Genomic DNA, 25,296 nt, shown 5'->3' on the forward strand with positions numbered 1-25,296 from the left:
CGATTGGTTGAATTGGCTGTCAGTCAGCGTTCATGGAATTTTTATCTAAATATATATTGTCATGACTACAGTTAATATACTGTTTAAAACCTTAAAAATGTGGGTCATAATATTACTTTTACACGATACAAAAAGAAACTAAGTCCGGTTAGATCTAATGAAATTTGACCTTTTTATCTTATCCTTTGAATACTGTATCAAATTAAATTGAAATGCCTTTTTGGTTGTCTCCTTTCAAGCAGCGCTCGAACATTGCTCATTCAACATTGACTTTGAAAGACGGACTGAAGTGAAAGTAACCACCGTTAACGTTGTCACTGGCCACCATGTCAGTTCCTGATCTTTGCCAACTGCCGCTCATAAGTACCGCTCATGTTAAACCCTCAACAGAAATGAGACCGAAGCGAGAGGTCTTAAGTCTTAAGCTATTTCCATCATCACCTCGGGGGGAAAAAACTATTTTTTTTCAAATTTGCCAAAAATGTCTACATGGACCAAGGATGAAATAATTCAATTTTGGTGCTGAAACGTCAAGGTCACTGTGATCTTACGGCGTCCCATTTTCATGAATGCGATATCTCTGAAATGCACCGAGGGAATTTCTTCAAATTTTGCACAAATGTCCACTTGGACTAAGAGATGAACTGCACCTTTTGTTTTCTGTCAGCCTTAGCATGTTAGTTGGCTTTGCCCTGTTGGCCAGGTTCATATAGTGTCATGGCAAACACAGAGCAGCAGAGCTGGAGCATCCTCTCATGACCTTTATATCCGTTGTATGGGAGCTTTATGGATTCTTGTAATAACAAGTTTTAATGTCTTTTTGGATGCATTCTAATGAGGTATATTATCTGCTGCTATCTACTGTACCCTGTTTTTCTGGCCGTTTGTGACGTTGAATGTGACACACCAGAAAAACAAACAAAGGCAAACTCATCCACTGGTGATGGGAAATTAGTCTGTTACTCACTAGGAGGAGTTTCCACATTAAAGAAAAACAGGCATATATTATACCATATATTAATTATGGTGTAAACATTGTTTTAATCTTCTTGCGCACATTATTACAGCTACCTGTGATGTCCACTGCAGAGCTGAGTGATCATTCCGAAGCTGTATTTACTTATCTGTGAAGTAAAACACTGTCCAGTGTCTGAGTTTAGCTTTGGACAAAACGTTCAATGATATTTATGCAATGATATTTCTTTAGAGGACGGATTACATATTTGACAGCAAAGTTAATCCTGCACTTATTGCTACCAATTAATGTAAAATACAAGATGGCAAAGTACCATTAAACCCCCTGGAAACTTGAATCTGAAATCCTCTTTATTTTTATTTAGTCATCCCACATAAGCAAGAATCAAATTCAAAGCATTTAAAACATCACTGGTTGATTTGAATTAGTTCATAATAGCCCATAGTATGAACATTTGGGTATCGAAGCTATATTGAGCTATATTTGATTCATAAATTCCAGACCACAGTCAAGAGATAAGCATCTTCTTATCTCCTTTCCTTTCTAAGTCTCTCACTCTTGTCGTGTCCACCCGTGCAGTGCAGCATCCTGGCTACAGTTGGGTCTCGTGTCTTGCTCTTGTTAGTTAAAGGTCAGCCAGGGTTGACTTGCTCTCCAGCTCCGTTCTGTCTCCTGTCTGCTGTGTCTGAGCAAATCTACCTCATCACTTTCTCTTCTCACATATCATCCCCCCATCCATCACTCCCCTCTTTCCTCTCCGTGCTCACCCTTTAATAAATGTATAACAGCTCTTAAAGTGGAGAAAAGAGCAGATTTCTTTCACTTATATACTGTGTGTGGTCAAGGTAGAGTGGAGATGATTGGTCCTTTAGTCACTATTGGAAAAAGCTGATGTGGTGGTTTCCAGCAGAACAAATAAATTGTTGCCCTGTTCTGTGAAGGATGTTTGGGATTTTTGTGGGCAAACATGCCTCATTTGTTCAGTTCTGTCAGAATAAAGACGTTTCTGCCCATGTCCTTTGCCTTCTCACTGTTTTCTCTGACTTCATAAAGTTAAAATAAATGGAAGACTAACCACCATGTTTATGATGTTTACTTAAAGATGTCTTCTTATCGGCTAACAAGTGTTCTCTTCTTTTTTTTAGTTATTTAATAGGAGAGGAAGGCTACTGTCTGACCTCCATGCAGAGTGCCTTGGCCTACGTTGAGTCATTGCACATGGGAGGAGCTCAACTTCCTGCAGACAAGCTCATTTAAAAAAGGTAAAGGAAAGTTCATACTTAATGCTCTTATAAACCTTTTGTATAAAGAAAGCTGAAAGGGTATTTAATAGGCATGAAAACAAAGAAAATATAGAACAACTCAAAAAACAACTCTTAACTACTCAAAACTATCAGACTAGTCAGAAATCAGAAGTGTTAATGATGGGGGGGTTTATGATTTGATTATAAGTCAAAAATCTGATCGAATGAGCTTTGAATTTGAATCATCAAAGTCAGATTTCCACTGGACCATAAGAATTCACTATATATATATATATATATATATATATATATATATACACACACACACACACACACACACACACACACACACACACACACACACACAATTTGAAAATCAAATGTTCTCAGTCAAATTCATCTTAACTTTGTTTATTTTGTGTTCTGTCTGTTTTGGTCAAATGAATAACATTCGTTATTTGAGTGTAGGGCGGTGGAGAGAGAGTCTTTGTAACTGTTACTGCAGATTTTTCTTTATCTTTTTCGTTGTATGGCAGTTGGCAACCACTGTGAAGGCGCATTACCGCCATGGCTATTGGTACATGACTGTTGGTACTTTCACAAAACATTAGCACAATGAGTTTTATGATAAATAATCATCAGTAATGGGGATACAATGATGTGGCTGGGTTTTCATTATGGTGAGTTCTCGGGACCCACAGGTGGTCATTTGAGTGAGTCCCATGGAAATTTAATGGGTCCCCAATAAAATTTGTGATTTCTGACAAATTGTCCTGTTTGACGTTATATGTTTATAATCATGGTAATATGTTTGATGAAAATCGATATGAAAATTAAACAAATAAAAAACAAAACACTGGCACATCTACGGCTGCCCCCTGAAAGTTGATGAGCCAGCCAGTCAAGAGTAAACAGACAACAGAATAAAACATAGAAGCTTACAAAAATGCTTGGGGATAACATCTCAATGAGGAATTATATATAAAGCGCACCATAAATATACTTTCAAATTCACTGTTGCACTAGTTATAAAAGATTCAACTGACAACATGCAATGGTGTAGTCTCGTATAATGATATATATCGTATATATATTGCCCAGCCCTAAGTCAAATATTTATTTTCAACCTTGCACAGTTGCCTCCGAGAAGCCAAAAGAATCTGTTCTTGCAGCTTTAGACTTCCTGTGCTGTACTAGGAATAATTGAAATGAAGATCTACTGACGTTTAGTTGAATACCAAACATACGTCAACCGTCCTAGTTAAATCGTTGATCAGTCGTCTCAAAATACTGAAGGCACTGTACTCAGCCAAGTGTAATAAGCTTTTTGTGATACTGTATCTAAAATTTCTGGTGCAATGCATCCACACAAATATAAAGTGTGCATACGGATGGATAGTGGTCAGATTAGTATGCTCAAGAACCCATGGACAGCCATGCATGCACTCCCTGCAGTGGACTGCACCTCATCATTACAGATTGCACTCTTGTGTCCTAGCTTTGGACTTTTTGCTTCTTCATAAATTTGAGGGATATTTGTTGCCTTTTTTCTGAGCTGTAAATAGTTTAAGAGATGACTGAGATGGAGCCACAGCTGCAAAGTCCTTGTTTTGTTCTTACAAATTAAATGTAGACTCAGCTGACATAGAGGTGAGTGACCTGATCTTAGAACAGACTGAGCTGTGAAGCACAGGCCACTATTGAAGCAGTTTTGCCAGCAGAGAAGAGATAGAGGGAGGGAGGGATGGATGGAGTGAAGTAGACTGAGACTGATGCATTACACTGAGGGATGAGTGTATCGCTGAATGGCTTGTCTGGCGCCCACACTGCTGCTCGGCGGGACAGGGGGCGATGACACTGAGTGTTATAGAATGTGACATCCTCGACTGGCATCCCCCAAAATTCTCAGTGACACAATGATTCCACTCCAGCCAAATGTTTAGCTTTAACTGCTGTGCTCCAAAGAGCTGTCGCGGATCTGCCGGGTGGCTGGATTAAAGTGGAAGCATTCTGGGTTTTTCAAACTGGAGAACTGGATCTAGTTTTAAATGTATGCCCTATACAATATTTAGAAAAGTGTTACATGTATGACTTCCCACAACTTCACTTTTAAGCAAAATTTTTGACATTTTGACCACAGTCATTTCTAATAAGGCATTGTGTTTTCGGCTTCTCCATCCTTCTGTCCTGTTCTGGTAAATGCGAACGCCTTGAGGGAATTCATCAATAATGAACCGATTTTTGGCCATAACCCTACTCAAATAATGACAAAACGTCAAGCAAATGTTTAATAAGATAAACTGATGTGGTGATCTAATTGTATACCAAAATCTCATCTTCACTGACAAATAAAGTCAGAAGTCATTAAAGAGTTCTCATCTCCAGTAAGACCAAACATAGCTGATGGTGGGGCTTATTGTACATATGCACAAAAAAAGGAGTATTCCTTCTGCTTAATTAATATTTACTAAAGCTACAGTAGCCAGTAGTTTTTGGAAGTTACTGAGACCTTTTAAAAAAACAAAACTGTGTTCACACACATTATGGTTGGGTTTAGTCTTTTCCTGAGAAGACGGTAAGAAAAATACAGAATGCTTCTAGCCTTATCATTTTAACAAAAAGAGAAAACCCCTAATAGTAACATTATTTTGTATGCATTTGTACATTTTAAATGCATTTCCAGTGCAGTGAATAATGTATTCCATTTTGTGTTGTAGGCTGCTGCTCTCACAAGAGACCCTCTTGACTGCTCATCCCACATTTCCTGCTGTGCTACAGCTGAACCTGTAGCTTGCTGCAAGTTGTGCAGACACAGACATACTGTATATTGAACAGGAGGACCTACTTTTGCTCTGTTTCCAACAGAGGATTAAACCAGTGCCTATGAGTGGGTTCTAACCAAATCAGATTCTGCATGGAGCCAAACTCAACAACAGCGTTGTGTTATTAAACTATAAAGCACTGCTGCATTAACTAGCACTGGATTGTGAAAGGGACTATTGTATGTGATTTAAGTGATGCCATTGAGAATGCTTATAGAAGAACAACTTTTAATATAGTTTACTAATGAGGGAATGTATTTGCAAACCATACTGCAGTTTTCCATGAGATGTTTTCACTAGCGTTGCATTGAAAATTTCAGTCCATATACTGTGGCATTTTGTTTTCTTACAAAAACAACCCTAACCCTAACTCATAACTTAGACTGTGTGCATGTGTTTGTGTGTTTGTTCATATGTTTTTAAGAATTGTAGTAAAATCCATCCACTAACTATGGATTAAAAAATAGCAATTTATGCACTTTCGGTGATGAAGCATTGCGGGGTTAGGATACACTGGATAACGGATTTGAGTTCACACAGTAAATCAGCAGACAGTCTTGGCAACAGGACAGAAGCAGCGTTGTACAATAGGACAAGAAGCTGTACCGTACAATAGGACATTTGTAGCTTCGCTTGACAGTCACTGCGTTTGCATGTAACAGCATGTTGGTGAACATGTCATTTAGGTGAGGTGGGGGGTGGGGGGGTGGGGGGGGAGCTGAGTTTTAGGTCAGTGGTTGAGAATTGACTTAAATTGGCGTGTGCGTTGCTTGTAAGACAATTTGCAAACCAAGGCACGGTGACTGCAGGTAAATGTGACCATAATCTGGCCATATTGAGTTAGTGGTGTTTTAGGTATACAACAGTGACCTTGTTTATGTTTTCTTGCCTGTATACATACACTTCCTTTAACCTTAAATTAATTTTTTAACACCAAGGTTCAAAATCAACAAACTCTCCACAAGAACCATAAGACTGGCTCGAAAATGGCAACCTTTAAATTTGGAAAATGTATTATCCGGTGGGTAGATCTTGTGGCGTTTAGCAAATATTAGATGTAAGATGTTAAAGGGGTGGCATCATGTTGATTTGACTTGACTGAACAGAGGTCTTAACTGATATTTTACATTTGTAAAGACTTTCCCATTAAGTCCTTCATGCTTTTTGGTTTTAAATACATGCAGAGACCAGAGTGGATGTTTACCTGGAAGGGTCTGGTGGTTTAGCTTTTTTTTTTTCTTTCTTTTCTTTTTTTTTTTTGTTATTTGCAAATTGTGTTTACTTGAGTCACTATTTTCTAAGGCATGCTGTTTTTTCTTTGAAGTCTCCAGTGTTTTTTTCATCCCACCCGGTCAGCATTTGGTTTCCATTTATTTGAACACGGTGTACAAGTCAACTTCTAAATTCCAGATATTTGCTTTGTTTTATGTCCAAGTTGTTTTATGGTTGCAGTAATGCATCTGAAACCTCACAATGGATGAGTGTGCTGTTGTGGCACACTCCTTTGCTGGATAAATTCAACTGTGACATCCGAGACTTGCAGCAAGTTAACCGCAACATGTGTCTTTAGACAAAAAGGTTTGTGATGATGTTGTTTCAACCTTGAGCTTGCACGGGCTTCAAGTCCTTAAGTCATTTTTGTAATGCACTGAAATGAATGGAAACCAACAGCTTGTTGCAGATGGGTGCCAGCAACATTCAAATAACTTTAGCCATGGTGTGTCTCAGTAAATGATGGGCAGTAATTTAAATGTTACTGCATGTGTAAATATGCTAGTATATGCAAAAATGTAGTTTGGTTTGTATTTTGAAAACGCACCTAAAGCAGACTTACCTTCAGTGTCACTTAGCAACTGAATAACTACAGTTTTATAAATGGTCATTTTATTAATTTAATTTGTTTGCTTGCCTGAATGTACTATTTAATTTTTATTTTGTATAGGTCCAACAGATGTGAAAAAATGTCTAAAGAACTGTTATGGATTTACTACTACTCCTTATATTTTGTGACATTAACACCAAAAACAGATTTATGTCTATATAATAAATAGTAATGTAATTATAATTAAAATGGCAGGATGCTTTGATATTTTGCAAAGTGGATTAAGCCACTACATTTATGTAAATTATTAACTGTACATTTTGCATACCTTATGAGAAATGAATGTGAATGTGTTATTTCATTGGTTGGCAGTTTTAATGTGAAAGGTTGGAAATGTAAAACAGAGAATGGTGAATGTGTGTTTAAGAGATGGGTCAATAAAGAGAACAGAGAATTGTTTAAATCATTTTGAAATGTGTGTTGTAGTCTGACCCCAGCTGTGGATCTGTATTGCTTAGCCTCAACGTCCTCAGGCTCTCTGTGATTAGGATGTTGATGATGTGGCCAGGATTTTTTGGTTCATCATATCTGATTTAATCCTAATCTGGAACTGTAAAGTCCTTCAACCCAAATCTGCTGAAGTGCAGTTTATGTCCAGTTAGCCCCCGTAGTATTGATTTCACTACGTTTCACAAGCTCTTCGCTTTTAGTGTCATAAATTAACAAAATAAACTCACAAAACATCATGAAAGGAAGTACTTACTTATTTACATCTATTTTCCTTACAAAACAGATGGATACAACTGTACACCTTCTAATTTAAGTCTTTTTTTACCAAACTGGCATGAGCTTAATTTTTTTTTAAGCTCATTGTAAAACAGTGTATTCAGACACATTATAAAGAAGATAAAACTCACCAAAAACAGTAAAATGTGAAAATATTCCCACTCTAAGTGCTTTTTTCACCTACTGTTGATGCCTGACTCTATCTTGCTCCTCTGCCCCTTCATGCCTCTGCTGTCCTCGCCTGCTGTGTTGCCCCCCAGAGGCATATCGCTGTAAATCACCTCCGTACTGTATTCCCTGTGTCCAGTTGTGATCACTCTTAAGATGTTAAACTGGGTTGAAATGAGCCCCATTGCCTGTGGTGACGCCTCCATGATCCGAGGTCTCAGTCCAGACAAATTCTACGGCTGTGGCTCCACAGCTAACTGAGCCATGAGCTATATAGCTAACAGTAGCTAGCTACAACCGAGGATAGCAAAGCAGTTGACGATTACTCTGGAGCTGCCTTCACATTCTGCCCATATTTTACAAATTACTCCTTTAATAACTGTATTCCAACCTGGTGACAGACGGTAAGAATAACTTTATAGAAATAGCCAACCCTCTTGCTGAAGTCTTGTCTGCTTATGAAATTCATATAGAGACATCAGTAATAAAGATATAATAATAATAATAATACAGTAAAGTGACAATGACAACGGAGGTCAAAACACAAATGTCTTGTGTTTTGTTTTGATAGAGAGCCCACTAGTGACGGAAATTACATGTTGTACCTTTAAACTAAGACTTAAACCATTTAAAAACTCCATGTAGTACCTTAATTATACTTATACATGATAAGATACATACTGAGTTTGTACACCAGAAGAGAACCAAGCCAAATGCATTTTTGAGATATTGTGAGCAAAAAGGCAATAACCAAGTTTCTGAACATACAGAATTAATTTGACATTAAAATGGGAAGTTGTCATTTGAACGTTTGAATGTTTAAAATGCCTACCTGCAGAACTCACTATACTGAAACTTTCCCATGCAATTAAAGCTGCTCTTTAAGAGATGGGGTGAGGTTTTATGTTTTTTTAGCAGGCTCATGATTATCACTGAAACTTCTCTTGCACGTCCATCGGAGAGAACCCCACCAAGCATGCACCCAGCATCAATTGTATCTGACCACATTCATCAGTAATATCTAATTGTTTAACGATAATTAGAGCATGGAAAATCATTTTTCTGAACAAAAGTTAGCTGGCTGACCTACAAATGTCTGTTCTGTGAGACAGGCAGCAAACTTACCAGTTCCTACTTTAAACACTGTCTCATAAACAAACATTTTAGGCATTTTCACAACAGACGTTTTGTGATGCCAGCAGGAAAAGCACGGGTGTAATTTATCATTTTTACTAAGGCTGCATTATAAAGGTTAAAGGAGACACTGTAATGGAATGGGACCATCATTAATTTTATTAAATACATCTGTGCTTTTTTTTCCTATGACAAGACTCCTATGAAGAAAAGTGTATGGGTCTCTTTTAAATGACAAAGAAACTTTCTGCCCAAGATTTGATAACTTCTAATTGAGAACAACAATAATAAAATCAATAGCTTCAGTAGGAACAGACAAAAAATGACCATTTTACATTTTAACACTTACAACAATTCATGGCTGTCTCTAAACTGAAGGAAAATACTTATATCGGACCTGTTTCATTCCCCACCAAACAGCAGAGACAAACAGTTTCAACAAAGAAAAAAAGTCCCTGTCTCTTGACACCAAATACTAACAGGCACTGATGTGACTTGTCTTAGTCTGTTTTTTTTATTCAGCTGTCAGTTGTTAGGGTGCCTGTGTGTGATGGCTGAATGATGCGGAGGCCGTGATGGGGACATGGCTGAATACCAGCAGAAGAAAAAACAACATGCCACTCTGAATCAGTCAGAGCACCACCAGAAGCCCCAGCACCACCCAGCATGTCATCCTCCTCTTGCCTGCATTCTCTTGCTTTCTCTCTCCATGAATGTTCTTTTTTTGTCCCTTTCCAGTTCACTTAACTTGTCATCCCGATACCAACTGAACCACAGGTCACCAGAGTTCTTTGGGTCCTTTCCAGGTCAGCTGAGTCATCGCCTCCTGCTTCAGGTTTTACCACCATACATTGCAAGTTCAATTCTATTAGTTGGGTACTTATAGCTAGCTTGAAGCTAAGTAAGTTATTCTTGAAGCAAAATCTCTTAACATCCTGCCAACAATCAATAAATCAAATGCTCTGAGAAATAAGAGAAAAAAGATCCAGTATTGCTAAAGCTATTAGTGAGCTAGTTGCACAGGAATGGAAGAGAAAGTGCAGCTTCAGTGTTCCAATACTTACATGCTAGCATGTGCAAAAAGCAGTGAGCAGTAAGCCTGTTGAACCCCTTAGCTAAATACCGGCCACTGAGGCAGCAACAGACGCGTTAAGCAAAAAGCACACACCTAGAAGGAGCTGTAACAGCTGTGGCACGCGGGGGCCATACACACCACTGAGTAAGTTGGATCAGCCTGTGATTTTATTTTTTTACTTTGATTTTCAGTGTGATTTTGAATCCAGCCCTCACTGGGTTGATGATTTTGGTTTCCACTGACCGAAGGTTATTTTGTTCTCAACAAATTATACAATGTACTGTACATCAGTAAAGATTTTCAACTTCAATGATTCGTTCATCAATATCTCATGTGTGATTAAAGCGTTCCCTTATTTTTTTGAGCAGTGTATTTAAATGGAGTTCGCCACTTAAAGAATGAACAAAAAGGGAATAGTTGAATTTAGGTAAAAAGTTGGAAAATATACTATGTGTGTGTATGTGTGTGGTCGTGTGTGCACGCTTACATGTGCATATTTGACGTGTACGTGTTTGCCGCTGTGTGTTTTAAACTGCATTCATTGACAAATCTGTCTCTGTCTTTGCCCAATTGTGATCGGTTGCCATGGTGATGGTAGTGGTAACCGACAGAGAAAGTTGATTTTATAGTGATTGTAGCTGAATCTCACCTCACATTATCATGCTTCTTCCTGAAAAACAGTTGCTGCAATCATTTAAATGATGATATGGTAGAAAATATGATACTGAGCACACTGACATTTTTCAAAAATGTGGCTAGTGGAGCAGTTAAGAAAAGTGGATGTGTTTGCATGCCTTCAGATATTTTCCCTCCTCCCTTCTAATGCGACTTAATGCCACAGTTGGTCAGTGCTGCTGTCTTTTAAAAGCCAAAGTGCCTCCAGCATTTATAACCAATAAATAAGAACAATCCTCTCATCTTATCCCACATTACCTCTGAACCACTCAGTAGATTTGTTGTGGTTACTGGGCACCTGTCGGAAATACATTAGAACAATAGCTAAACTGCTCAGCAGCAGTTCTGAATGAACAATCAGCCTACCTGCTGCAGTCACGCTGTCTGTTATCGCCTACTCCAAAAGTGGCCAGTGCCAGGCCTCGGTTCATGGAAGATCACATCAGGGCAGTGAATATGTTTGTGTATGTATTAGATCTATAGATTTTGTAATGACAAGATTTTCTAATTCCTTTAGCTCTGTGCTGCTCCTTGATGCATCAGAATCTCTGCAGGCAGGAAATGAGGCACACAGAGTGATTATTACCAAAATGTTATTGGGACCTCATTATAACTATTTCATTGATGACAAATGAGAAATACCTCTTCTTTATATTTTATTTCAAATAAGAATAACATTTACAGTATCTTCTTATTTTAAAGGGCATATTTTAGTATATACTTCATTTTAAAGACACACAAGCCTTTGTATCTTTTCAACAATTTCATACAACTTGGAATTTATGGAAGATGAAGTAAGCTAGGATGCAAGACCTCAGTATTTCTAAAATCCTTGCTACGGCCCTGTCCACGCTGTCCAGCTCGAGTAGGCTCAAATTTGCATCTATTGGCCTGTTGACTGACTTTGTATGTAATCTAAACCTGCGAAAAATTTCACTGTTTTCTGTGGAAACATACCATTACACTACTTTTTTCACATATGCAGTAGTACTCCACAAGACCTGTAAAAAAAACTTTAATGTGTAGAATTGGTCTTGTTGCCCTTTAATCTGGAAATTAAGCAACTTTTATGGGTTTTTTTTTTCAAAAATCACCATTACATAGGAAATTATATACAAAAGAACTTTTTATATGTGGTGTAGATACATCATGCATCCATATTTGAGATCATCAACCAGTTATTGAGAAAAAATAATTAAAGAATTTCTGTCAAATATTAGGAATGTATAAAAAAAAAGGTCAAGTTGTGACTGCAAATTCATATTCCACATCTACTATTCAAAAATGATGTTGTATATATTTAAAAATGTCCTGTCAGGCTGATTCCTCTTCTCTACTTTTACATCCTGCCGACATGATGCAACACAATTGAGTATGCAAAGAATCATGTGCTTGTCAACTGTCTGTCCTGCTGTCTGTGTATATTGGGCACACCGCATTATTACCCAGCCGAAAGCTTTTTGCAGTAACGACTCAAATAGTGTACTTACAGAAGCAGGAACCAAGCTTCTTCAAATGTTCTGTCCTGACAGAAATATTCATCTTGGTGAAAGTACTGACTGTCATCTAGTGTCCCTTCAAACATGGCAGTCATGATAAAATGTTCTCTCCCCCTGCTGTCAAACTTCGGCCCTGACCCATTTTAGACACAACATTTTGAACCAATTAGTTCATAATTGAGTTACTCTGTGTGACAAGCTGGAATACGTCTGTGTTTACGAGTGTGTTTTACTGCAGTGTCAGTGACTGTGTGTCCTGTCAGCGTGGTGGGACACACCCTGGCAGAGATAGCGTGACTTGAGCATTCTGACTGTGGTTTCCTGACCTCAGAGCTGGCTGCTGATATGACACAAGCCTCTGGAGTCTGTAAGCCTATATCAACAATTTCCAAAGCAACAAGCATGCAGACAGCTGTTATTAAATAGATGTCCCCTTATGCACAATGCTGTGACTCGTCTCCAGGCCAGGGAAAGATGATATCTCACCGGGGACCACACACACACACACACACACACACACACACACAATCTCCTGCCTTCATGGCTGCCCAGCATCTCTAACTATACTACCATCTGTCATTCAGCCTGTGTAACTGTCCTGTGGTGTCCATATGTGGTATGTGGGTTTTCAGAAATGAAAGCTTCAACGCTGCTTTGGTGAGGCCTCCATCACAAAAAGGCAGAGCGCCATGCTGCCAAGATCATGGCTTGTTTTTCCATCTGGTTTAAACTTTTAATCCCTCTCATCTTAGCCACTCCAGCTTTTAATCAAAAGCAGAGGAACAGTTTGTCACCCACCTCTCGGCTCGACTGTTCTTCCTCCTTCATTGTCATAGGTATGAGCCATTGACAGATGTGTGTGATAGATATGTGTCAGAAAGTTGTTACCATTTTTTGGTAGATTAAGGCCTCATGTGGTGAAAGTACCAGTCCTCCCATTTATTTGAGTGGTTGTAGTATGTTTAGGCTGCGGCAGTGCAGATTGCAGGGGATGCTGCAAAACAAACAAACAAACAAACAAACAAACAAGGAGGATGCTTGGATGAAACATGGATGCTGTGAAGAAATTGGTACAAAATCAGCTTTGGAGAAATGCAACACAGCGATGTAGTTGCCAATCATGCAAGCCAGCGATCAGTCTAGAAGACTATTAGCATGGCTTGCAAATGCTAGTAGCATGAATGACCTAAAACACAATGTAGTGTAATGTAATGCTTCACATGTAGGACCAGCGGGCCTAACCTACTGCGGTGATGGCATGGCCCTCAGAGCAGAGGCAGAATAGGTCAGGTCAGTTGCGGGTGCACTGGTAGGCAGAGGTTATGTTAGACTTTCTCACTATCCTTTATTTTGATGGACATGGTCATGAAAATTCCATTATAATCGATCATACCCCAAATTATAATTTATTTTTTAATGACTGAGACAAGACCTGTTTATTGGCATTTTATTTTAAAAAAACTTCAAACCACATTTAATTAACAGAAAAAAGGAAAAAAATGTGTGGTCACTTTTCATGTCAACACCACATGAAGCAGATACATTTGTTTTTGCACAGCAACAGCAGAGGGCACTAAAACACTGCAGCCATTAAGGCTAAATATGAAAATATGTACTTTTACAGAATTAGACAGTTACAATCAAAATATGAACAAACCATTTACGAGCAATTCAAATAAACTTAATTGACTGGCTGTAGCCTAGCCCGTACTCAAACCTTTGTCCTGGTCCGTATGGCTTGAGCCTAATAAAGCGCATCAAGGGAGATTGCTGCAGAGGTGATTGTCATTAAGTTTTTGCATCCTTGCAAAACTTTTCATCGATCACAGCTCAGCTTTTGGAGCTAACTGGGAAGTAGCAGGGTCCCGTTTCTGAATTACACGGTATGGGATCGAGGCATATAGTCAAGTCCTCGCTGATACTGATACCTGGATTTTCCAGACCTGCTTTGCCCTTCGGCCTTGTCTCAAGGTCGCCCCCCAGGCCTGCTCTGCCCTTTTCCCCTGCCTCCAGGTCTTCCCCTAGACCTTCTTGGCCCTTTGACCCTACCTCCTGTCCTGGGGCAAAGCAGGTCTGAAGAGGAATTATAACGAGTTGCATACATACAGTATGGTCCTGTCGTTCACTTTGTGTGTATTCCACCTGACCTCCACACTCGAAAACAAGTAAGTCAAGCTGCACCACAGGAATAGAAGCGGAAACTGAATTCAAGATCCACAAACTGAGCTATATCATTTAAAAACGTGACATGTCCAAACAAAAGGAGTCAATTAGGAGTTTCTCCTCAGACATTTTCAGTGGCAAAAATGTTAACGGTAGGAGCAGCTTTGAATAAACAATCAGCCTATGTTGTGAAGTCCTGCTGTGTGTTATCGCCCAATCCAGAAGTGGCCTGTGCCAGGCTCTGCACAGTGTTCATGCTGATGAAGGATCGCATCAGGCTATAAGTATGTCTAAATATGAATAAGAGAGGTCAGTATGTCTGGACCATTGTGCTGCTAAAGAGTTTGTAGTGACATTTTTTTCTTTTGCTCTTTAATGCACCTTCATGTGTTAGAAACTCTGTAGGCAGACAGTTGTGTGTTCAGTGATTATGACCAAAGTGTTGTTTTCATTGCAAATAAGAATTACATTTACAGTAGGCCTATAGTATTTCTTATTTTAAAAGGTAAATTATATTTAATTTAAAGACATATTTGGACTATGTATCTTTTCAACAATTTTATACAAATCTCTGTAACATGTTAGTATTTTTTTTTTTTTTCAAAGAAATAAGTTTAAGTTAGAATTTTCCAAGTCAAAAGTTTTCCAGCACCTCTTCCTTCCCCGGCTGTAGTAACCACTAAATGTAATATCTATTTTCCCCTGCCTGTCTACTCCACAACCATGTGTAAAATAAATAAAATAAAAGATAAAAACTCACAATATAGTCTACAGAACTTAAGGTAAGTAGTGTTCTTGGCTCCAAAAAGCACAGCTACTGCAGTTGTGCTCCTTTGCTCATTTAGTTTGACAGTGAAGGTGATGTTAATGCAATAAGAAACTGAACTGATATGAACTGAACTGAACTGTTATTTTCAAAACAGCCATATTGTGACTTCTGTTGAATTCTAATCCAATTTCCTATATTTGTTGGCAGTAAAATTATTTCCTAAGTGATTATAACCCTTGTGCCCTCCTCGGGCATTTTTGTACATTTTTCTCATTTTTTTTTTTTATTTGGTGATCATTTTGGCTGTGTTACAGCTTATGGCATGAATTTTTGCAAGAACTTTTCTTTTTAGTACATTTTTTGAAATCCAATGTCTTTTACTCTCACATGTCTTTTATACTCTATTTATGCATTTTGCACCCTTATGACACCTTCGTGGCAAAAATGTACACGCTCAGAAAAACTGCTATAAAATCATCATACATCAATATTTGTTTCTACTTTTTTTTTCATAAATCACTTAAACAACTTCCTCCTTATTCAAAACTACCAAACATTCAACAGTTTTCAGGATTTAACCCCTTAAATGCCAGTTTAATTATTTGAATTATTTCATTTTTTGTTACAAAAAAACACAAAAAATTAATTATTTTCCATAAAATAAATAGTAGGGAGATGGGGCTTTGGTGGTGATTAGAGTCTTGGATATGTCAAAGATCAGCAGCAAAATTGATTTCATTGCATTAGTATTTTTTATGTTTTATGTAGTGTCTACTCCCTCTGGACACCTTCGTGGCCAAAAATGCCCCATTGACTGCCATTCAAACCACATGTTTTAATCTCACTGCCATTACAGTATAAAACCATGCATTATCTAATGTCAGCATTTCATTTTGAAGAAAAGTAGTGATATTTGACATTTTTACTGTATTCCACCAGATTCAACCATTTTCCCATTGTAGGCCGAGGCATGAAATTCTTGTATTTTTGCCAGTTATATTATTGAGCCGTGTGGCTACCAGGGGGCCCCAAGAGTGATTTTTGTGTGTGTGTGTGTGTGTGTGTGTGTGTGTGTGTGTGTGTGTGTGTGTGTGTGTGTGTGTGTGTGTGTGTGTGTGTAGATCATTTCCAGCAGCAGACCAGCAGGTCCTGCAGCATGTGACCTGGTGCTCTCTACCTGGTGTGTGTTTGTGTGTGTGTGTGTGTGTGTGTGTGTGGGAGAGAGAGAGAGAGTGTGTGTGTGTGTGTTTGAATCTGTAAGCACACACTGATCATTTCAGGGGTGAAAAAATGGCATCTTTTGAGGGATGTGTTTGATGTGTCTTTGAAGAGGTGCTTGAGTAAAAACATGGCCTCTTGCGTTTGCTGTACTCAAAAACAAAGCAAAAGCAACTGTTACTGTGTTTATGCACCTGGCTGCTTTCACAGCCAAAGATGAACATGCAGCTTGGCTGAGGGGTCATTTCATTAGAGAGCAGAGAAGGAGAAAGACCTGCAGCCTTTATCTGCCAGTGAGCTGCAGGACTCATCTGAAGAAGACACAAGCTTCGAGGGAGTCTGACACGGAATGCTCACTGGAGTCCTCCACTTCTGTGAGTGCCTCTGACCCGTCCTCTGAAAGTGAAGAGGACACCGAGGCTCCTAACAGTGAGTGCACAGCGAAGAATGGGCAAGTCTGGTCTCCACCTCACGCCGTGACGCTGCGCTACACTCAGGCATCCATCGGCATGATGCCAGGGCCGACGAGATATGCCAAATCAAGAATACACAATCTGGCATCCTCTTTTGACCCTTTTCTTCACTCCTGACATGATCCAACTGATTTTGCAAATGACAAAATGAGAAACCACCAACACCACCATTGCCACTGCTGCCACCAGCTCGACCAGAAGGAGAGGTGTGTGTTGGTTGTGCACAGGAAAAAAAGAGCCCTTCCACCACCGGCACCAAGTGTAACAGGTGCATTTCTAGAGAGCACCAGGTCACATGCTGCAGGACCTGCTGGTCTGCTGCTGGAAATGAACTGAACACACGGACACACACACACACACACACGCATGCACACACACACACACACACACACACACACACACAAAAAATCACTCTTGGGGCCCCCTGGTAGCCACACGGCTCCATAATATAACTGGCAAAAATACAAGAATTTCATGCCTCGGCCTACAATGGGAAAATGGTTGAATCTGGTGGAATACAGTAAAAATGTCAAATATCACTACTTTTCTTCAAAATGAAATGCTGACATTAGATAATGCATGGTTTTATACTGTAATGGCAGTGAGATTAAAACATGTGGTTTGAATGGCAGTCAATGGGGCATTTTTGGCCACGAAGGTGTCCAGAGGGAGTAGACACTACATAAAACATAAAAAATACTAATGCAATGAAATCAATTTTGCTGCTGATCTTTGACATATCCAAGACTCTAATCACCACCAAAGCCCCATCTCCCTACTATTTATTTTATGGAAAATAATTAATTTTTTGTGTTTTTTTGTAACAAAAAATGAAATAATTCAAATAATTAAACTGGCATTTAAGGGGTTAAATCCTGAAAACTGTTGAATGTTTGGTAGTTTTGAATAAGTGGGAAGTTGTTTAAGTGATTTATGAAAAAAAAAGTAGAAAAAAATATTGATGTATGATGATTTTATAGCAGTTTTTCTGAGCGTGTACATTTTTGCCACGAAGGTGTCATAAGGGTGGAAAATTTGAGGAGGGCACAAGGGTTAATTACCCCCAAAATGCATTGATTTATACTATAGTCTTCAAAATGTTCCTGTGGGAGGGCGTGCCCCTGAACCCTCCTAGGGCTAGGACACATGACCTCAGTATTTCTAAATCCTGGCTACAGCGCTGTAGCAGTGATTTATCCTCTGGGCACCATGAATATCTGTACCAAATTGCATGGCAAGCCATCCAGCAGCTGGTGCAACATGTCACATAAAATTCAACCACATGGTGGCGCTAGAAGAAAAGTCAGCGGATCACCAAAGCTCATATGATACTTCTGTAAAAGTGGTGGACAAATTGACATTGCCATCTCTAGATGGTTCATAACATGGCTAAAAATAAATTACTTTTACACCAAAAATGACCTCTTTCTTTTTTTTGTTCCTGTACTGCGCTCCTGTACCTACATCAAATCCAGTGTTTTACCCAGTTTCCTCTCACCTCATTTAATCTGTTCACCCACATTTCCATTGGGACTGACCCTTGAGTCGAACATAGAAGACTGTGGCCCCTTACACAAAGACAGTTTTCTTTTCCTATTAGAATGAGATGAGTCATGGTCAGAGGGTGAACATGGCCAATCGTGTGGGTGTGTTTGACCGTTTCTGTCCTTTTCAGAGAAGGGGGGGTAGACAGAGGAGGAGATGAAGAGGCCCAATGGACTCTCCCTTTCAGTTTAATTATAATTTGGCCTAGTTGAGCTGTCAGCCATCAAGTTCAAAGCAAAAACTATGACTGACTACACCCCCCACCCCCCACCAGCCCCTCTACTACTCTTGCTTTCCCTAATCGTTTCTTTTCCAGTCCCAGTTATCCTTGTCACTAGGGACCACATGTAGCCCACATCGTTAGTACAAGCATCTTTATTGGCATGATAAATAAATGTTGAGGCATGAACATGCTAACAGGACAGTATACGGGACAACAATGCTCTCTCTGATAATGCAGTTTGCTGTTCAGTTTATCTAAGCAACATACTGCCCCAAATAACAGAACACACATAAAGGGGCCTATAGGGGGTCGGTGCTTGCGAGCGGGACAGAGAGTCACGCTAAGGGGCACGTATATGTGTCAACCCCCCCCCCCCCCAAAATAGCAGCCTACTTTCTCTTATTATTATTATGACATTGTTTTCATTGTGTGCTGCAATGGCCCCATAGAGACAAATAAACGTAAATACTTAAATTACAAAATACTGCAATGAACACACAGGATCCAAAATGTAGAACAAATATTATTTATTGGTATTTGAAAGCAAAACACTGCATATTTAAGCTATCTAATCAAAGCTCTCTCAGGTCCTGATGTTTTCCTACTCGTGCCATGCCAATGAAAGCCATGGTCTCCATCTGTAAGGGGTCAGTATGCTTCAAACGAAGTCCTCAGGTATCACCTTTCCATCCACAACACCTATCTGATGTCAGAATTCGGGCCGCTGTCTTCAACAATTTTGATCATTTTTCTTAAATTGACAATCTTGAAATCACACCCACTATGTGCAGCGATTGGCCACATGTGCAAATGTGAGAAAATAGAATTTGAGCTTTTTCTAAATGTAATTCTTTACACGACTTTAATATGTTGTATGAGCTTGTTAATTTTACACATACCCAGGCCTTCAAGGAATCAGACTGCTTCAAAAAAGCAATCAGATTTTCTGAAATGGTCGGCTGAGGGCGACAAAAGAATGCATGATTGGAACTTTTCTCCAAAGCTCTCTTTATTCATTCTTCACACAACTACTTATGCCAAGTTTTATGCATACAACTAAGTGCAGCACCACAGATGTCTTCACAGAGAGTCATCCAAGTCTATGGAGTTCAGTTACGTTGAGTCTACAAAGATCCGCTCAAACCGCAGAGTTCATGAAGGGAGACTAGGGAGGCAGTAGCATGCAGTCAGTGGAGGCTATGGTGGCAGAATTTTGCTCTGCCTTCTAGTGTTGTCATTCTAATCAGGTATAAATATTTCTTTTTAGCTGTGGTGGCCCCAACACAGAAGGCTCTAAATGTCTGTTTCCTAAAACATCAGGTCCTTAACATCTCAAGTCTAGAATGCATAAAGTATGCGACATTCCCAAGACTTGCAACATCTTTGCACTCAAAAATGTCAATGTTCAGTGCTTCTTGAGGCCATTTCCTGCTTCATTACACATTTGCAAAGGCAATTTTTATTTGCATAAATGTTTGCTAACTAGCAATCTTCTCCCATACTTTTTGCTCATTGTTATATTTTTGGGCAGTTACTGACACCATCTTTCAGTCAATGGAATAGCATGAAGCTTGCATGTGCATCAGTGCTAATTTGTGCGAGTTTGATCAACCAATTGGCTCCGCTGGTGGTAGTGCTCTCCTACTGTTGATCTGATCTGATTGTTTGTAGTTAGTTGTTGTTGTTGTTGATGGTAACGACAAAAGGTTAATCAAATCACCTGCCGAGTGGTTTTTGAAAGAGCCTGTCCTTTTTCAAATAGTTTCTAGCAACGCCTTCCCAGATGGCGTGTCAGGTTAAGGGAACCTTATCTGTGCAATGCTTTGACTTTTGGAGGTTTACATTTATACCAACTATATTTAGCAGATACATCGACAAATCGCTGTGTTGTAATGGATATTATGGCTTCCAATGATGTAGAAAACAATAACAATAGTGATGATATTTTTGTAGTGAAGCAGGCCACTATGAGAAGGTCTGAATTACAAATCAAATCTATTTTATACGGATCACACAACAGCACATGCAGAGAAAACAGTTGCTAACAATCTGAGAACAGACAGCAGAATATACAGTATTATTTGAAACAACAACCAATTCACATAAAGCTGTGCATGAATGGGGCTGTGGGAGGAGAAAACAAATGAACCAGACACTGTTAATGTGTTTCTGGAGTGTTCAGCAAGAGCAGGGGCAGGAGTATAGATGTATCCCTGTCACAACAAAGTAGGGCTGGAAGTAGTCTAAAGGTTCTTTTCCAGAAGGACAGTTTTTAAGTCTGCAGGGCAGTTGACAGTAAAGACGGTGTGGGAGGTGTTTCGTCTTTCCACAAGGGTGGCAACGGCCTCGCCCAGGTCCAAGTGGTTCAGGTAACCAGCTGCCATGCGCTCTGGAGCGACCACACCTGTGTTGATTTTCACCTGCCAGGTCGAATCAATAAAGGAAGAGGGAGGATTAAGACGTAGGAAACGTGCAAGAGAAGGTTAGAGAGAAGCAACAAAGCCAAGGGAGAGACTGGCATTAAGGATTTAAATAAAAGAACACTATGGGGGTTTAGAGTCAGTGTATGGTTCATTAACAGTTCATTAGCTTTGACTGCCACTATGTCAGTTTGACCTCTGTTAAGAAAATGGTACTACTTGCACAGGGTGCTCTACCTTGAAGGATAATTCAGATTTATTGTAACTTGACTCATATTTTCATAGTTTCAGCCAGCGCTTACAATGAAGTGAATGAATGAATGAAGTAAGTATGGAAAGTCAATTGAAACAGGAAATTGGTAGCTACATAACGTTGCTTTGAGATGGACAGTTTGGGTAATAATTCTACTGTTTGCCTTTGTTTTTACTGAAACTTCTCTTAAAACCTGTCTGATAATGTTTCAGTTTGTGTGTCCTGCCACCTCAGGGTGCCTACCACTTATATTTGGTCTGTTATTTGATGAGTACAATTGGAAAAATCGTTGTGGTGTGAAAGTAAAACCTAAATTGCCGGAAACCAGAATTGAGTATCCTTTAACTATCTAAACATCAAAGACACTGCAAGTTCAAACTGGAAGTAGCTAAAGAATGATGACCAACTCAACCAGGCACACTGGTTCTGTCTAAGATCATGCAGGAACGATTTCTACAGGTGGGTGAAAAAACAATTTTCTTCTTTCTGTTTGTCAGTGAGTTTAACTAAGACCAGTTAGTTTAATTGCCAGTTATGTCTCTTATTGCAATTTAGTTGACCATGGTCATGAGTGAATGGAAGGACACTCCCACACAGAGTTTAAAGCCTGCAGCTCCCCTCCAGTTAGTTAGAACTGAAGAAGCCTTTTGGATGAGAGGTGAAACGTCTTCAAGACCTAACATCATTGTGACGTAATGACTTTTGTTTGTAGTTAGCACCTACATTACTTATGACACATTGTTACAGACCTGGGATTTGTATTTACAACAGTGGTGTTGCACTTAAAAACTGTGGGTGGCTCAAAATTGCACAAAATTTCTACATGTTGCTTTCTATGTTGCTCGAAGCAAGAGCCTGAAAACAGTACCTCCTTTTATTTTTTTAATGAACTAAGAAATGACTTTGAATCGAGAATCAATTCTAAATTGAATTGTGAGATGTTTTAATACTGAAATCATCATTATCACTGACTAACTTTACTGGTAATAACTTACCATGGGAAAACACTGTGCCCAACAGTTACAGATATTTTTCACATTATGTACTGTATGTATCATATCTGCAGTGACAGCCACCATGGCACAACAGACCGGCTACAGAATTGAACTACATGATTGGTGGATAATAAAGTTATGTGGTGTCTTGTTTCAGGATTGTTTTCTAAGAACGTGTTGATGAAGAGAGAAAAGCCAACCCACGTATGCATCTTTCACCCAGACCTGCTGATTCAGCTTCACAGTATTACCGCCCTGCTGAAGTCACATCTAGTCATCTGTTTTTAGAGTTAAAAATAACATGTTTTAAATGTATCATAATTTAAATGTAATAAAGTTTTATTATTAAAAAGGAAGAAAAAAGATCTTTGGGAAATATCATTTAAAGATATTTATTATGAAACCAAAAAATATAAATGATACATCGATTACCTTATGGTTTCTGATTTTGAGTCTTGCCACTAACTGAAGCATTTCTTTTTTAATCTGTTGTTATGCCGGGGGGGACAGAATGAACAGGTCTGACCCTTTGAGACTGAGGTCAGGTAGAAATCCTATATCCACTTCAGTGCTTTGTTAGTCGTTGTGTTATCCCATTAAAGTCTCACCTGGTTGAGTTTACAGGGCACTTCAGGGTACTCCTCTCGTAGCACCTGGCAGAAGGCCAGGGTGCTGGCAGCTCCAACTGTCAGGAAGCCCGTACCAGGCATCAGCAACTTCTCACCTGCTCCTCCTGTAGCACAGAGCAGCACAGGGTAGACAACTATATGCACATAATAACAGTCAGGGTGCTGGAACTGTGGTTGAAGTGACTGTAGACAACGATGCACAGATGGAAGCAGTGACGGAATGTAATTAAGTACAATTACTCAAGTTCTGTACTTAAGTACAATTTTGAGGTTCCTGACCTCACTTGTGTATTTTTCTATTTTCTGCAAGTATATACCTCAAGTCCAATACATTTGGGATTGCACCCTCAGAGCCAAAGGAATACGTTTTTAAATGAATTATTTGTTAACTTATTTTATTAAGAAAGAAAGAAAGAAAGAAAGAAAGAAAGAAAGAAAGAAGAGACTGATTCTGATCATCCAAAAAATACTGAACATTACATCTGACAATTGGCCAGGCTGATAATCACTTGACTCACAGTATACACTATTACATACATGTGAATATGGGTATAATTTACTTTTACTTGAGATTTGGATACTTAGGTAGATTTATTGCCAGAACATTTCTTGTGTTCTTTAAAACTTTTACTCCAGTACTATTCTGGCTGACTTTTAATTTTAGCACAATATCTTTACTTCTACTCAAGAAGGAATATTGGGTACTTTTTCACAACACTGAATGAAAACAATCCTCTTCATTGACTGTGATTGTTTTTTTTCATCGGAGAAAAAGGCAAAATGTCTGAAATGCATGTTGTTATGAATACTTTAATATATTTAAGCTATAATAAGCAATATTCTAAACTAAAGATGGATCAAGTGACTTTGCCTCAAGTGAGTGGAGTCCCTTGTAGTGTTGAACCCACCCCAGATAGCAAAATTGTTGTGGCCAAGATCTGGCCCACAGCAGACATTGGTCCAAATCTGGGCCACAGTTCATTTTTGTATTGGTGGCTCTTGCCCTGACTTGGGCTACTTCTGGTTTCCTTGGGTCATTCTTGGCTGACATCTGGCCATGGTATGGCCTGCTTATGGCTCAGATCTGCATACAGGAGGGGACCGCCTAAGTGCTGTCATTCCACACAGTATGTGGGCTTGATGAACGTGTCAGGTACAATTGAGCTATTCTCTGTGTCTGTTGGATGTGTGAATATGCAACAGTTTGATAGCACATTTGCCAAATTGACTTTATAAGGTATTTATAAAATAATGTTGGTGTTGTTTTAATGACCCCAAGTGGCCAAAAAGAGAAAGAAATTCATTTTCTTTCTCTACTGCTTTAACAAATCATGTTTCCTGCTTGCTTACTATTAGCACAAAGCCTGAACTATAATGACTATGAATTATTGCTTGCATAAGCCTTTGTATTTCGCTCCTGTTGGGATCCACAGATGAATTTGTGAAAATCAATTGTTCTGACTCCCCTCTGACCAGGTTATTAAATCTCCATCCCCTGTCTTTGTTCTGTCTCTTCTCCCACTGGGCCCCCTGCCCACTGAGCTCTTTTCCTGCTGGGCTCCCTGCTCTTCTCCCACTGGGGCTGCCTTGGGCCCCAGCTCTTTCTGCGGAGCACCCTGCCCTCTGAGGACCTCTTCCCTCCTGGTCTCTCCTGAAGCTGGTCCAAAGAACCTGCTGTGCTGCGACCTTCCTGCTAGTGCCCACGCTAGTTAGCACCAACAGCTGTGACACAAAGCTTGCCAGCTAACTTCATGAGCCAGAGGAACACAATGTGAGTAAGCACAGAGCTGCAAAGGAACACCAGGCACTGCATAGCAAGGACAGCACTGTTCAACATCGGAACCATAAATTTACCCAGCTTGGCATCAGCTAAGGAACCACCAGCATAGCCAAATTTAGCCGGAATTCCCTATAAATGTTGCATAATACCCCAACACTTCTGTGTGTAGAAGACCACCATTTCAGTTACCCTCACATGCAGACAAGCACAGCCAACATCACATTTGACAGAGGCTTTGCAGCTAATAGAGATAAATGGGTAAAGTCACCTGTTATGAAGGTGTAGGTACAGTTGGAGTCGTCTCTCACGAGAGGGAAGAAGGCCTTCCATGACACAAATGTGCTGAAGAGTAATGTCTCAATTACCTGTAGAGTTGACGGGACATTAAATATTTAATATGCATTTTTGTAACAGAGGACAATCCTCCACAACTACCACAAAGAGTAACAAAATGTGTGTGTGTGTATATATATATATATATATATATATATATATATATATATATATATACATATATATACATGCACACACACACACATATATATACATACATACATATATATATATACACTTAATTGAATGTAAAGAAAATTCAATATATTGTTCAAAACTGTCAGTCTTATTTAC

General features: G+C 39.2%; 2 protein-coding genes across 4 annotated transcripts in view; one reads left to right on the forward strand and one right to left on the reverse strand.

Annotated features, from left to right (window-relative positions):
• vps9d1 (VPS9 domain containing 1) overlaps positions 1-7,330 on the forward strand; it is a 41,931-nt gene extending 34,601 nt beyond the window's left edge. For all 3 annotated transcript variants that reach the window (XM_084364454.1, XM_084364455.1, XM_084364456.1), the window contains 2 exons: positions 2,122-2,238; positions 4,938-7,330. In XM_084364454.1, coding sequence (XP_084220580.1) covers positions 2,122-2,233 — 112 coding nt within the window. In that variant the 3' untranslated portion in view covers positions 2,234-2,238; positions 4,938-7,330. The remainder of the gene's footprint in view (positions 1-2,121; positions 2,239-4,937) is intronic.
• An 11,774-nt stretch (positions 7,331-19,104) lies between these two features.
• Positions 19,105-25,296, reverse strand: part of LOC311263316 (uncharacterized protein) — a 9,737-nt gene continuing 3,545 nt past the window's right edge. Inside the window, exons 4-6 of the mRNA XM_084363286.1 lie at positions 24,938-25,034; positions 22,869-22,993; positions 19,105-21,012 (exon numbers count right to left, since the gene is read on the reverse strand). Coding sequence (XP_084219412.1) covers positions 20,836-21,012; positions 22,869-22,993; positions 24,938-25,034 — 399 coding nt within the window. The 3' untranslated portion in view covers positions 19,105-20,835. The remainder of the gene's footprint in view (positions 21,013-22,868; positions 22,994-24,937; positions 25,035-25,296) is intronic.

Source organism: Pagrus pagrus (genome assembly GCF_965226575.1).
Source record: "Pagrus pagrus genome assembly, chromosome: 10".
Lineage (NCBI taxonomy): Eukaryota > Metazoa > Chordata > Actinopteri > Spariformes > Sparidae > Pagrus > Pagrus pagrus.